The 13,751-nt window shown below is 40.6% G+C and overlaps 1 protein-coding gene across 3 annotated transcripts in view; it reads left to right on the top strand.

Moving 5' to 3' along the window:
* LOC106580141 (EGF-like repeat and discoidin I-like domain-containing protein 3) overlaps positions 1 to 13,751 on the top strand; it is a 304,272-nt gene that overhangs the window by 49,788 nt on the left and 240,733 nt on the right. For 2 of the 3 annotated variants that reach the window (XM_014160860.2, XM_014160859.2), the window contains exon 2: positions 1,344 to 1,418. The exons of the other annotated variant lie outside the window; for it this stretch is intronic. In XM_014160860.2, the coding sequence (XP_014016335.2) occupies positions 1,344 to 1,418 (75 nt within the window). The remainder of the gene's footprint in view (positions 1 to 1,343; positions 1,419 to 13,751) is intronic. 3 annotated transcript variants of the gene reach the window in all.

Genomic DNA, 13,751 nt, shown 5'->3' with positions numbered 1-13,751 from the left:
AGTGTTATATTCTTTCTCCTACATTACTTCCACATTTCCACAAACTTCTAAGTGTTTCCTTTCAAATGGTATCAGGAATATGCATATCCTTGCTTCAGGTCCTGAGCTACAGGCAGTCAAATTTGGGTATGTCATTTTAGGCTAAAATTGAAAAAAAGGGGCAGATCCTTAAAGGATATAATTTTCACATGGGAATAGCTTTTGATTTATATGATATAGCCTATAGTGGACTATATGTGGTGTTCAATGCAGGCCTACATTGCATGAGACTTTTAAAAACATTTTACATTATGAAAGGCTTGCCATTAATCCATGACTTGGTCTGTAACACCAGGGGCCAAATAGGTGACTGTAAATGTTATTGTGTTGTATGACACAAGAAACCACTTTACAAAATACAATGAATTATTATTACCATACAGAAAATTAGACAATGTAGGCTACCCCTCTGCCTATTGGTTTATTTGCATATTCAAGCCTGTCTCAAAATACAACCCTTCCCTTTTAATTAAGACAAGCTTTATACCTGACTGGCTTTTCAAAGACAGTTTGAAATGTAGCCTTCACGTTTTGTGCTCTTGTAGAAAACAGTAACTCCCCATTTGCTGATCTATACTTATCTATAACTGGGCTAATAACTCGCTAACGAGCAAAGAATATCAACAAATGTGCACAAGTGAGGCTCTGATCTGAAATCTTGCAGATGATTGAAAGACTATCAGTGAAGTTCAACCTCTTACGTCTCTGCTTTAGAATGACACTTCCGGTTTTGGTAGGAAATGCCAGGTTACCTGGGTTTTGGCAGGAAATACCAGGTTACCTTGGAGAAAAGTGATTTATTCTCGGGATGGAAATTTTTTTACATGCCAGGAACATTTTAAACCGTAATAGTGACTACACACATGGATCCACTTTAGAGGAGGGTGTTTAAGAGCTGTGTGTAAAGATTATCAAACATCAGAGCAAAGCTAGGCCAATTAGAATGAGTCATGCCCGCAAACTTTGACTTTGAAGATGGAGTAGCGTTCTGTGCATATTACCAACCCAATAGAAGCTTGTGACCAGTCTGACACCAACTCACTCTCTGAACTGGTTTGAGTTCTAATCAGACTTGGGGTTCCAATTCTCCCTCATTAGATTATTTTGCCCAAAAAAAGACTCAAAGGGAATTTGCAGTGTCAAGGCTTTTATTAAGTAATTCTAAGGACTCAAGCTACTCAAAATACTTCATTAAAGTATCATCAGTACTGCTGGCTGATCCAGCTGTCTGACCATTTTAATGAGCAGAGGGTTGTTCTCTAACCCCATGGGACCCTGTGTTCTTGTCTCCCCGTATCTTGCAGGGGAAGTTTACGAGCCTGATCCCTGCGAGAATGGGGCTGCCTGCCTCAATGTTCTGGCTGACGAATCCTTCTCATGTGAGTGTTGCACTGGTTTTTCAGGACCTAAACTTGTCTTAGTAGTGTGAAGGTTGGTAAGTGAGATCAGAAACACTTGCTGAAATGACACAGGTGTCATCTGTGATTGTGTGTGCATGAGCACACTACCGGTCAAAAGTTTTAGAACACATACTCATTCAAGGGTTTTACTTTATTTTTACTATTTTCTACATTGTAGAAAAAGTCTTAAACAAATTAAAATATGTTTTATATTTGAGATTCTTCAAATTGCCACTCTTTGCCTTGATGACAGCTTTGCACACTCTTGGCATTCTCTCAACCAGCTTCACCTTAACCTCTCTGGGCTAGGCGGGACGAATTCTTCCGATTTTAAAATAGCTTTTTAGTGAAAGCACATTTTGCAATATTCTAAGTACATAGCCCAGCCATCACGGGCTAGCTATTTAGACACCCGGCAAGTTTAGCCTTCACCAAAATCAGATTTACTATAACAAAAATGTTATTACCTTTGTTGTCTTCGTCAGAATGCACTCCCAGGACTTCTACTTCAATAACAAATGTTGGTTTGGTCCCAAATAATCCATCGTTATATCCGAATAGCGGCGTTTTGTTCGTGCGTTCCAGAAACTATCCAAAATGGTAAATCAGGGTCGTGCGCATGGCGCAATTCGTGACAAAAAAATTCTAACTATTCCATTACCGTACTTCGAAGCATGTCAACCGCTGATTAAAATCAATTTGTATGCAATTTATCTCGTAAAAAAGCGATAATATTCCGACCGGGAATCTCCTTTTCGGTAAACAGAGGAAAAAACACAAAGACGGGGGCGGCCAGTGCACACGCCTAAGCCGACAGTCCCTTGATCGGCCACTTGAGAAAGGCGATAATGTGTTTCAGCCTGGGGCTGGAATGACGACATTCAGGTTTTTCCCGGGCTCTGAGAGCCTATTGGAGCCGTGGGAAGTGTCACGTTACCGCAGAGATCCTTTGTAATGGAATGAGATGTCAAAGAAAGACAATAAATGGTCACACAGGCCACTTCCTGTAAAGGAATCTCTCAGGTTTTGACCTGCCATTTGAGTTCTGTTATACTCACAGACACCATTCAAACAGTTTTAGAAACTTTGGAGTGTTTTCTATCCAAAGCCAATAATTATATGCATATTCTAGTTACTGGGCAGGAGTAGTAACCAGATTAAATCGGGTACGTTTTTTATCCAGCCGTGTCAATACTGCCCCCTACCCTCAACAGGTTAAATGCTTTTCCAACAGTCTTGAAGGAGTTCCCACATATGCTGAGCACTTGTTGGCTGCTTTTCTTTCACTCTGCGGTCCAACTCTTCCCAAACCATCTCAATTTGGTTGAGGTCGGGGATTGTGGTGCCAGGTCATCTGATGTAGCACTCCATCACTCTCCTTCTTGGTACAATAGCCCTTACACAGCCTGGAGGTGTGTTGGGTCATTTTCCTGTTGAAAACAAATGATAGTCCCACTAAGCCCAAACCAGATGGGATGGCGCATCACTTCAGAATGCTGTGGTAACCATGCTGGTTAAGTGTGTCTTAAATTATAAATAAATCACAGACAGTGTCACCAGCAAAGCACCCCCACACCATAACACCTCCTTCTCCAAATTAAATTAAATCAAATCAAACCATGCTTTGCAGTGGGAAATACACATGCAGATATCATCCCTTCACCCACGCCGTGTCTCACAAAGACACAGCGGTTGAGGTAACTCTGGGTCTTCCATTCCTGGCGGTCCTCATGAGAGCCAGTTTCAGCATAGCGCTTGATGTAGAAACTAGTAAAAAATAAAGAAAAACTCTTGAATGTGTAGGTGATCTAAAACTTTTGACCGGTAGTGTATATCAAAACCCATCATGGCTCCGTGCTTTGTTGGTGTTTATGGATTGAAGGCTTGTGTTGCGCGTCTGTCAGTATGGTGTCAATGGTATCATATTTAACGGTTTCGCAAGTGGTGAGGTGTGCTCTATGTTTGAATTGTTAAGATCGTGTCCCATCTGGCGTGTGGCAGCTTGTCTCCTTGACTTTTGCTGTGCCCACCCTTCCCCATCATCCCTGCCTGCTCTCCTCATGGCAGTGAGACCCTTAATCCCAATTTACATGCTTCAGTCATCTGTACATGCCCATCCTAAAGATATAACATTTTCCTGCAAATGTTCCTCTCTCCTGCTCTATTTTGTGCTACCTCTTTTTTGCCACCCTTCCTCTGCCTTTGCATCCCTCTCACTCACGCCATCTCTCTCTCTCCCTCCCATGTGCTTTATGTTTTATATACACATATGGCTATAAAAGTCATGAAAAATGTAAATGCGTGAAGCTAGGTCTTTGACAAAACCACATGTTAATCAGAATGCAACTACTGTGACTTCTAGAGAAGTGGAGAGCAGCAGCTGACTGGCATTTGCATATTATAACAGCTTTTACAAGACATTTTTGCAATCAATGCAATATTGCCTTTTCTCTGTTCTCTACTTATGTGGAATATTCCGCAAAGTGCATTTGGAAACACACAATAAATCCATTGTGGAAAGTTTTTTCAGAATTCTGCTGAACAGCACAATAGCTACTGTATGACATTTGGAGTCTGCCTTGTCCTTAACTCTCTGGGAAGCTCTGTAGCATCTGACAGATTCAAATAAAATCCAATTGTATTAGTCACATGCGCTGAATTCAACAGGTGTAGACCTTACAGTGAAATGCTTACTTAAGAGCCCCTAACCGACAGTGCCTTTTCAACAAAAAAAATACAGATAAGAAGAGATAAAAGTAATAAGTAATTAAAGTGCAGCAGTAAAAAATAACAATATACACAGGGGGGTGCTGGTACAGAGTCAATGTGCGGGGGCACTGGTTAGTTGAGGTAGTATGTACATGTAGGTAGAGTTATTAAAGTGACTATGCATAGATGACAGCAGAGAGTGGCAGGGGTGTGGAGGGGTGGTGTGAGGGAGGGCAATACAAATAGTCTGGGCAGCCATTTGACTAGATGTTCAGGAGACTTATGGCTTGGGGGTAGAAGCCTCTTGGACCTAGACTTGGTGCTCTGGTACCGCTTGCTGTGTGGTAGTAGAGAGAACAGTCTATGGCTAGGGTGGCTGGAGTCTTTGACAATTTTTAGGGCCTTCCTCTGACACCGCCTGGTATAGAGGTCCTGGATGGCAAATCAAATCAAATGTATTTATATAGCCCTTCTTACATCAGCTGATATCGCAAAGTGCTGTACAGAAATCCAGCCTAAAACCCCAAACAGCAAGCAATACAGGTGTAGAAGCACGGTGGCTAGGAAAAACTCCCTAGAAAGGCCAAAACCTAGGAAGAAATGTAGAGAGGAACCAGGCTATGAGGGGTGGCCAGTCCTCTTCTGGCTGTGCCGGGTGGAGATTATAACAGCACATGGCTAAGATAGGTTCATAAATGACCAGCATGGTCAAATAATAATAATCATAGTAGTTGTCGAGGGTGCAACAAGTCAGCAACTCAAGAGTAAGTGTCAGTTGGCTTTTTCATAGCCGATCTTTGAGAGTATCTCTACCGCTCCTGATGTCTCTACAGCGTTGAAAACAGCAGGTCTGGGACAGGTAGCACGTCCGATGAACAGGTCAGGGTTCCAGCAGGTCTGGGACAGCAGGTCTGGGACAGGTAGCACGTCCGGTGAACAGGTCAGGGTTCCAGCAGGTCTGGGACAGGTAGCACGTCCGGTGAACAAACTAACATGGTCCAAGCACACCAAGACAGTCGTGAAGCGGGCACGACAAAACCTATTCCTGGCAGGAAGCTTGGCCCCAGTGATGTACTGGGCCGTTCGCACTACCCTCTGTAGTGCCTTGCCGTCGGAGGCCGAGCAGTCGCCATACCAGTCAGTGATGCAACCAGTCAGGATGCTCTCGATGGTGCAGCTGTACAACTTTTTGAGGATCTGAGGATTCGTGCCAAATCTTTTCAGTCTCCTGAGGGGGAATAGGTTTTGTCGTGCCCGCTTCACGACTGCCTTGGTGTGCTTGGACCATGTTAGTTTGTTTGTGATGTGGACACCAAGGAACTTGAAGCTCTCAACCTGCTCCACTGCAGCCCCGTCGATGAGAATGGGGGCGTGCTCGGTCCCATTTTTCCTGTAGTCCACAATCATCTCCTTTGTCTTGATCACGTTGAGGGAGAGGTTGTTGTCCTGGCACCACACGCCAGGCCTCTGACTTCCTCCCTATAGGCTGTCTCGTTGTTGTCGGTGATCAGGCCTACCACTGTTGTGTTATCGGCAAATTGAATGATGGTATTGGAGTCGTGCCTGGCCGTGCAGTCATGAGTGAACAGGGAGATTCTTAGCTCTGCCTGGAAGAAATGTGAGCTTTGAGACCTTGACATGTCATCCACATAACAGATGGGCTTGTAGGAGACTGTATTTGATGCACCAGAACAAAAACTTAAGAATGATATGTTAAAACACAGTGGGTGTGAATAAGCTCTGCTGTGCCTGTGACAAAGGATCTCCAATTCCTCTTAGTGTGCATGTTTATTTGTCCTCTATCATTTGTCATCTGTAATTTTCTTCCAAAATTTACAAAGATTTGAAATGATTCAATCACGAAATGGATGTATCCCATTGCATTAAATGATGCGTCAACTTCTGTTGCAATTCATCTCTCATACGGTGCTTACACCATGAGGTAGCACAGCCATATCACACTGAATGTGGATACAAACACAATTGTTTTACTGCCATGTGTAGATGGGATGTTCCTCATTAAATTCACCTCAGGTAACTTTGCGAGCAGCTGCTCCGACATGATCTTTATGTGAAACGGACAGTGCTATTGAGCACCTCCAAGCTGACACGCGATTGGTTTCTCACGGAGACACTTCAAAGCAGATGTAGAAAACGTAATGATTGACAGTAGAAGACCGATGATCTTTCACAATCAGGAAGTGGATGTGTGACTATTGTGAAATGGTGAAAGCATTCTTCTAGTCTGTCACAGAAATGTTTTTTCTTTGACCTTTTCTTATGCTCAGAAGACCAATTTGATGCTCAATTTTACATTTGGTCTTTGGACACATTTGAAAATGTTATTTTTACTTGCAAATCATTATAATTTGGTTGCAAGATGTTTAAAAGACATGTAATGCATCCCTAATATGAGGCAGATGAGTAGTAACAGACTCAAAGCTCATTCTAAAGAGTGCAGTATGTTTATTCTTTTACTCATGCTACATGTCAACGTAGCAGCTAGTGGTTTTTGGATGGCTTTACCCATCACTTCTACAGTGCTGACAAGACTGGAAAATGGAAAGGATGAAGACAGGACTAGAGAAAGAAACAGAGGGCCATTGTTTCTTATTCTACTGGGTACAGCGAGAAAGCATCAAACAACCTTGTGTGTGTGAATGAGTGTGTGCAGGCGTGTAACTTGTGGGGGGGACAGCGGGGTCATGACCTTCCCCTATATTAGAGACAGACTAATTTGACCCCCTCAATAATAGACCATGATGAACTTGTTGCATTGGAAATCATTTCCCCACCGTAGCTACTGGCTTTCTGTGTTTTTACAGTACACAGTACTACTAATTCATAATTTTATGATTGGATCCCCCCTAGCCACAAATTCTGCTTTTGGTTTGGCATGTTCCTCAGAGGCCGTGGCTTGTGAAGTAAAAGTTGTGCATGACTTGTAAGGAGATGGAGCAATAGCTCCTATCTTTCTCTCTCCCGCCTCTCTTTTTAGAAAACCCATCATTCTGTGAGATATCATATAAAATAAAGAAGTACAGTCACATTTAACATGGTAAATTCATAATCATAAATAAGAATTATATAGAAAATAATATTTTTCAAATTGATAAAGTTTCTATTGCGAAGTGAAAAGATGTGCATCTCACGTGAGCACTATTTCTCAAAACAAGTGGAAATTGGTAATGGTTATATTGGGCTCAATTTTGTGAGTTCAAAGACAATGTTGGTAGTATTATAAACTTTAATTAAACTGGTTTTCTAATAGGTTAAATAATTAGAGAAGGGCTGTTTCTCTGAACCTCAGGCACTAGGCTCAATCAAGCCTGTTTCTCTCCCCAAACAGAGACAACCTGCCTGTCTCACAGACTCTCACCAGCAGCATTCACCTATCCTTATGTACAGTATGTTTAGAAAACACATGTTATTGCTCACTCCTCATGCTAATGCTTAAAGCACTCCTCATGTTAATAGTCACCCTAAGAATACTTCCAGAACCACATTTATGATTTATTTTAGTTGAGAAGATCAACATAAAAAATTGACAGAGATGCATAGCAGTAAGCTGGTTTATTCATCCTTTGTGTTTTTTTTAATCTTGATTTCAATATGGAAGGGAAAAGGTACTGGTATTTGTATGTACTGTTTCTTGATGAATTAAAGGTATTCTTATACCATATTTTTGTTTAACAATAGTAGCAGTTCATTGAATTCATCCCCCATGATGAAAGGCGGGGCATGACTGAAAACATTTGTGAAGCACTGATCTAGCTAATGTTTAGCATAAATACAGATGGGCAACCCATAGCTTATTGTATGCTGCATCAGTTGGGATATAGGTGTTAATGCTTATTGCTAAATAACACACCATCCTTATAATATGGACTATTATGTTGTTCATTTTGCTCAATTTTGCAAAGGAAAATTATACTCTAATGGTCTCACCATCATTTTATCTCAATTAATTTTGGAGTAGAAAAGTCACTAAGGCTGCGTTCAGTATGAAGAAAGGTAACGCAACGTTCAACTAAACAGAAACAGTGCTGTTCTGAGTGACCAGTTGAAAAACTGAGAGGGGTTAGGTTGTGGGTACAAAATGCACCGCTGCCCTTCAAGCTTCAAGCCACACCCCGCCACCCCCACCAAACGGAGCAAACGTAGGTTACCTCTGTTCAAGAACATTGAAGAACGTTTTGGGGAAACTTGTTGTTCATTTCAAGCCATTGCGCAATGTAGCAATGTTCAATTAAACTGAACGCACCCCAAAACGGACTTTCTCACAGTCAATCTACTACCAACAACAGTTTAAAGTAATACCAACATTATTTGTATTTCAGTTGTGGTTGGGATATATTGAAAACATTTTCAGGAAAGATTTGGATGTATTTTACCTTCAAAATGCACCAGAAACAACAATTTCACAGCTATTTCTTAACATTTTCATATGTGAGTTCCAAATATCTCTATCGGTTACCCCAGCATGAGTTGTTTTATGGACGTGATGTCAGAATGCACTCTATGTTCCAAACTGTGATTTTTAGGCAACAGGACAGTTAACATGTGCTGCTAATTATCTATAGGCTGTGTTTCAACTTGTCAATTTCAAATTATTTTCTAACAAGTTATATTTTCAAACAACAGTTTCATTTAAGGTGTGTTCCACCTCCTCATTAATTTACATAGATGTAGCCCATTTCAGCATTGCGGACAATTTATGTTTGAGGCTTTACTGAGATGGACAAACTTCTCTCTTCGAGCACCAGCCTATGCACTTCACCAATGTTTGCACAGATCAAGTATGCAGATATTTGTGCAGTCTTGCACGAATTGGAACATTTTCTGGCTGGTGCTCGCATTGCTTTGTTGTTTTCCTTACAAATAATAACTTTGGACATGTGTGCGTTCCTATCAAAGTAAGTTCCATATTTTCTGTATATCGTGTTGTCGTTTCTACTGTAGGCGCATACAGTATGTATGTGTGTGTTTATACATATATATATATGTGTATGTATGTATGTATGTATGTATGTATGTATGTATGTATGTATGTATGTATGTATGTATGTATAAAATGTGAGGCCATATATATATATATATATATATAACATATGCATATATATATAACATATGTGTGTATATATATAACATATGTGTATATATATAACATATGTGTATATATATAACATATGTATGGATGGAGAATAATGTATTTCCAGTTTTAACAGTACTGGTGACAAATAATGCATTCAGATTATTGCATAGATTGTAATGGACACTCATGATGGGTGTAAAATACTTTTTTGAAGGTTGTACTGATTATAATTAGCTAATGCTATGTGTATATATGGCGCCATGTTTATTGACATTATAGAATGCATTCTGGGTGTCACGTAAACATCTGTCAGACCAAAGATGTTATAATAAGGTGAAGGAATGGTTCACTCTTCTTTCTGGTAAACTTCCAGAAGTGAATGAAGGGAAGTGAATGATCGTAGATGACACAAAACACGCATAGTATAAACAGACCAAAATCATCTTGTCTCCTATTATTATTTTTGGTTGATGCGAAAAAACAAACATGGTGGCGTGCACAAACTAACCATCGTCGGATTACTTTCAATTTCTAGAAAGTGTTTTACTCAATTATTTCGATCAGTGGTGAGCTCAACCATGATGTGATTAATTATAAATAGTAATTGCTATTAGCTAATTCATATAGTAGTTTCTGTCAGCCGAGAGTTATAAAAATATGACCGCTTGTGTTACTTCAATCTGTCCTCAGTCACCTCAGTCAATGCTAGGACAAATATAGCCTACATTTTCCAGTTTGGATGTTATGTGTTATGCTGTAGCTACTTCTGTGAATGTTTGAACATTGCATCCAAAAATAAACTGGTCACATTCTGGACATAAATTTGTAAGGACTGTGTTTGTGCAAAATATTTCTGTGAAAAAACTGTGTGGCCAGCTCAAATGCTCTGAATAAGCGCTCTAATCACACCGGTTTGAGCGTACCCTGCAGGGACAACTGTGGAATGATCACACCCGTTTGTATGTGTGAAAAGGTTAAAAAATATCTCCTGACCACCCAATATTTGTATTGTGACCCACTAGTTAGATTCAGTCCTATGTAGCAACATTTGAAATTGTGTTTTTTACATTGGATAAAATCGACTCAGAGCTAGAAAATGGCATATCATATAATGCAGTTGAGGAACAATGGGAAAGCAATTCTGCTTTGAAAGTTGATCAACTTGTTTACCCCCCAAAATGGCCCTTAGATGTTTTGGTACACCTACTGGAGAGCTTTTCTTTATCTACACCTATTCAGCATCGTTCACACCCTCTTAAGCCTTAGCCCCACCCATCTCTTTAAAGATTCACATGTGAGGCCATGTGCTAAACAGAGTGAATAAGGTAATGTAGTAAACATCCAAAGATTAGTAAACAACCAAATATTTCTAAAAGTGGTTATAGTAGAAGTTAAACAAATTCTTTATATAGGCCTATATCCTAGTCCGACTTTCATGCAGGTTAGGTTATTTTTCACATTACGGTCACTGATAAACAAAAAATATCAATGTTTATTTGTCACATGCACAGGATACAGAAGGTGTAAATGGTACAGTGAAATTGTTACTTGCATGGTGAAGGTTTATGTTTTGACATGTAGCTAGCTTGCTAAACAATTAACCATAATCCCAATTGATAATACCATGCATGAATCTGCAGGTCTATAGGAGAAAGCCCTGCCTCCAGCTGTTTGCTTAGAAATTCTAGGGACAATAAGGAGGCCAGCGTCTTGTGACCGTAGCGTACGTGTAGGTATGTACGGCAGGACCAGATCAGAAAGATAGGTCGGAGCAAGCCCATGTAATTCTTTGTAGGTTAGCAGTAAAACCTTGAAATCAGCCCTAGCCATAACAGGAACCCAGTTTAGAGAGGCTAGCACTGGAGTAATATGATCACATTTTTTGGTTCAAGTCAAGATTCTAGCAGCCATGTTTAGCACTATCTGAAGTTTATTTAGTGCTTTATCCGGGTAGCCGGAAAGTAGAGCATTGCAGTAGTCTAAACCAGAAGTGACACTAGCAGAGATACATTTTCTGCATAATTTTTGGACAGAAAGTTTCAGATTTTTGCAATGTTACGTCGATGGAAAAACAGCTGTCCTTGAAACAGTCTTGATTGTTCATAAAAAGAGAGATCAGGGTCCAGAGTAATGCGAATATCCTTCACATTTTTATTTGAGACAACTGTACAACCATCAAGATTAATTGTCAGATCCAATAGAAAATCTATTTGTTTCTTGGGACCTAGAACTAGCATCTCTGTTTTGTCTGAGTATAAAAGTAAAACATTTGCCGCCATCCACTTCCTTATGTCTGAAACACAGGCTTCCAGGGAAGGCAATTTTGGGGCTACACCATGTTTCGTCAAAATGTACAGCTGTGTATCGTCTGCATAGCAGTGAAAGTTAACATTATGTTTCCAAATGACATCCCAAAGAGGTAAAATATATACTGAAAACAATAATGGTCCTAAAACAGAACCTTGAGGAACACCAAAATGTACAGTTGATTTGTCACAGCACAAACCATCCACAGAGACAAACTGATGTCTTTCAGACAGATAAAATTTAAACCAGGCCAGAACTTGTCCTTGTAGACCAATTTGGGTTTCCAATCTCTCCAAAAGAATGTGGTGATTGATGGTATCAAAAGCAGCACAAAGGTCTAGGAGCCCGAGGACAGATGCAGAGCCTTGGTCTGGCGCCATTAAAAGGTAATTTACCACCTTCAAGAGTGCAGTCTCAGTGCTATGATGGGGTCTATAACCAGACTGAAGGATTTTGTATACATTGTTTGTCTTCAGGAAGGCAGTGAGTTACTGCACAACAGCTTTTTCTCAAATTTTTGAGAGGAATGTGATATTCGATATAGGCCGATAGTTTTTTTTAATTTTCTGGTTCAAGGTTTGGCTTTTTCAAGAGTGGCTTTATTACTGCCAATTTTAGTGAGTTTGGTACACAGGAGGCGTTTATTATGTTCAACATAGGAGAGCCAAGCACAGGAAGCAGCACTTTCAGTAGTTTAGTTGGAATAGGGTCCAGTACGCAGCTTGAAGGTTTAGAGGCCATGACTATATTCATCAGTGTGTCAAGAGATAAAATATTAACCACTTGAGAATCTCCTTTGATCCTAGGTCCTGGCAGTGTTGTGCGGACTCAGGACAACTGAGCATTGGAGAAATATGCAGATTTACAGAGGAGTCCGTAATTTGCTTTCTAATGATCATGATCCTTTTCGTCAAAGAAGTTCATTAATTTATTACTGCTGAAGTAAAAGTCATCCTCTCTTGGGGAATGCTGCTTTTTATTTAGCTTTTTTACAGTATGAAAAACACATTTTGGATTGTTCTTATTCTCCTCAAATAAGTTGGAAAAATAGGATGATCGAGCAGCAGTGAGGGCTCTTCGATACTGCATGGTTCTGTCTTTCCAAGCTAATCGGAAGACTTCCAGTTTGGTGTAGTGCCATTTCCATTCCAATTTTATGGAAGCTTGCTATAGGGCTCGGGTATTTTCTATAAACCAGGGAGCTAGTTTCTTATGACAAATGTTTTGTTTTTAGGGGTGCGACTGCATCTAGGGTATTACGCAAGGTTTCATTTTGTTCCTAAGTTAGGTGGTTAACCGATTGTTGTACTCTGACGTCCTTGGGTAGGTGGAGGGAGTCTGGAAGGGCATCTAGGATTCTTGGGGTTGTCCGAGAATTTATAGCACAGCTTTTCATGATTCTTGGTTGGGGTCTGAGCAGATTATTTGTTGCGATTGCAAATGTAATAAAATTGTGGTCCGATAGTCCAGGATTATGAGGAACAACATTAAGATCCACAATATTTATTCCACGGGACAAAACTAGGTCCAGAGTATGACTGTGGCAGTGAGTAGGTCCAGAGACATGTTGGACCCGAAAGCCTTTTGGAGTGGGTCTGTGGACTTTTCCATGTGAATATTAAAGTCACCAAACATTTGAATATTATCTACCATGACTACAAGGTCCGATAGGAATTCAGGGAATTCAGCCTACTAACAGCCTGCTGCCTGGCATGCACCCTATCTCATTGTGGAGCTAGAGGTGTTAGAGCCCTGTCTATTTTTGTAGATAAGATGAGAGCACCCCTCCAGCTAGGATGGAGTCCGTCACTCCTCAGCAGGCCAGGCTAGGTCCAGTTTGTGGGTGAGTCACAGAAAGAGGGCCAATTATCTACAAATTCTATCTTTTTGGAGAGTCAGAAAACAGTGTTCAACCAGCGATTGAGGTGTGTGACTCTGCTGTAGAGCTCATCACTCCCCCTAAATGGGAGCGGGCTAGAGACAATTACTCGATGACAACACATCTTTCTAGCTGATTTACACTCTGAAGCTATGTTGCACTTGGTGACCTCTGACTGTTTCATCCTAACATCGTTGGTGCCGATGTGCATAACAATATCCCTATACTCTCTACACTCACCAGTTTTAGCCTTAGCCAGCACCATCTTCAGATTAGCCTTAACGTTGGTAGCGCTGCCCCCTGATAAACAGTGTATGATCGC

Source organism: Salmo salar, chromosome ssa20 (assembly GCF_905237065.1).
Source record: "Salmo salar chromosome ssa20, Ssal_v3.1, whole genome shotgun sequence".
Lineage (NCBI taxonomy): Eukaryota > Metazoa > Chordata > Actinopteri > Salmoniformes > Salmonidae > Salmo > Salmo salar.
Note: the sequence above shows the minus strand (reverse complement) of the source record. Positions and strands in the feature narration are given on the sequence as shown.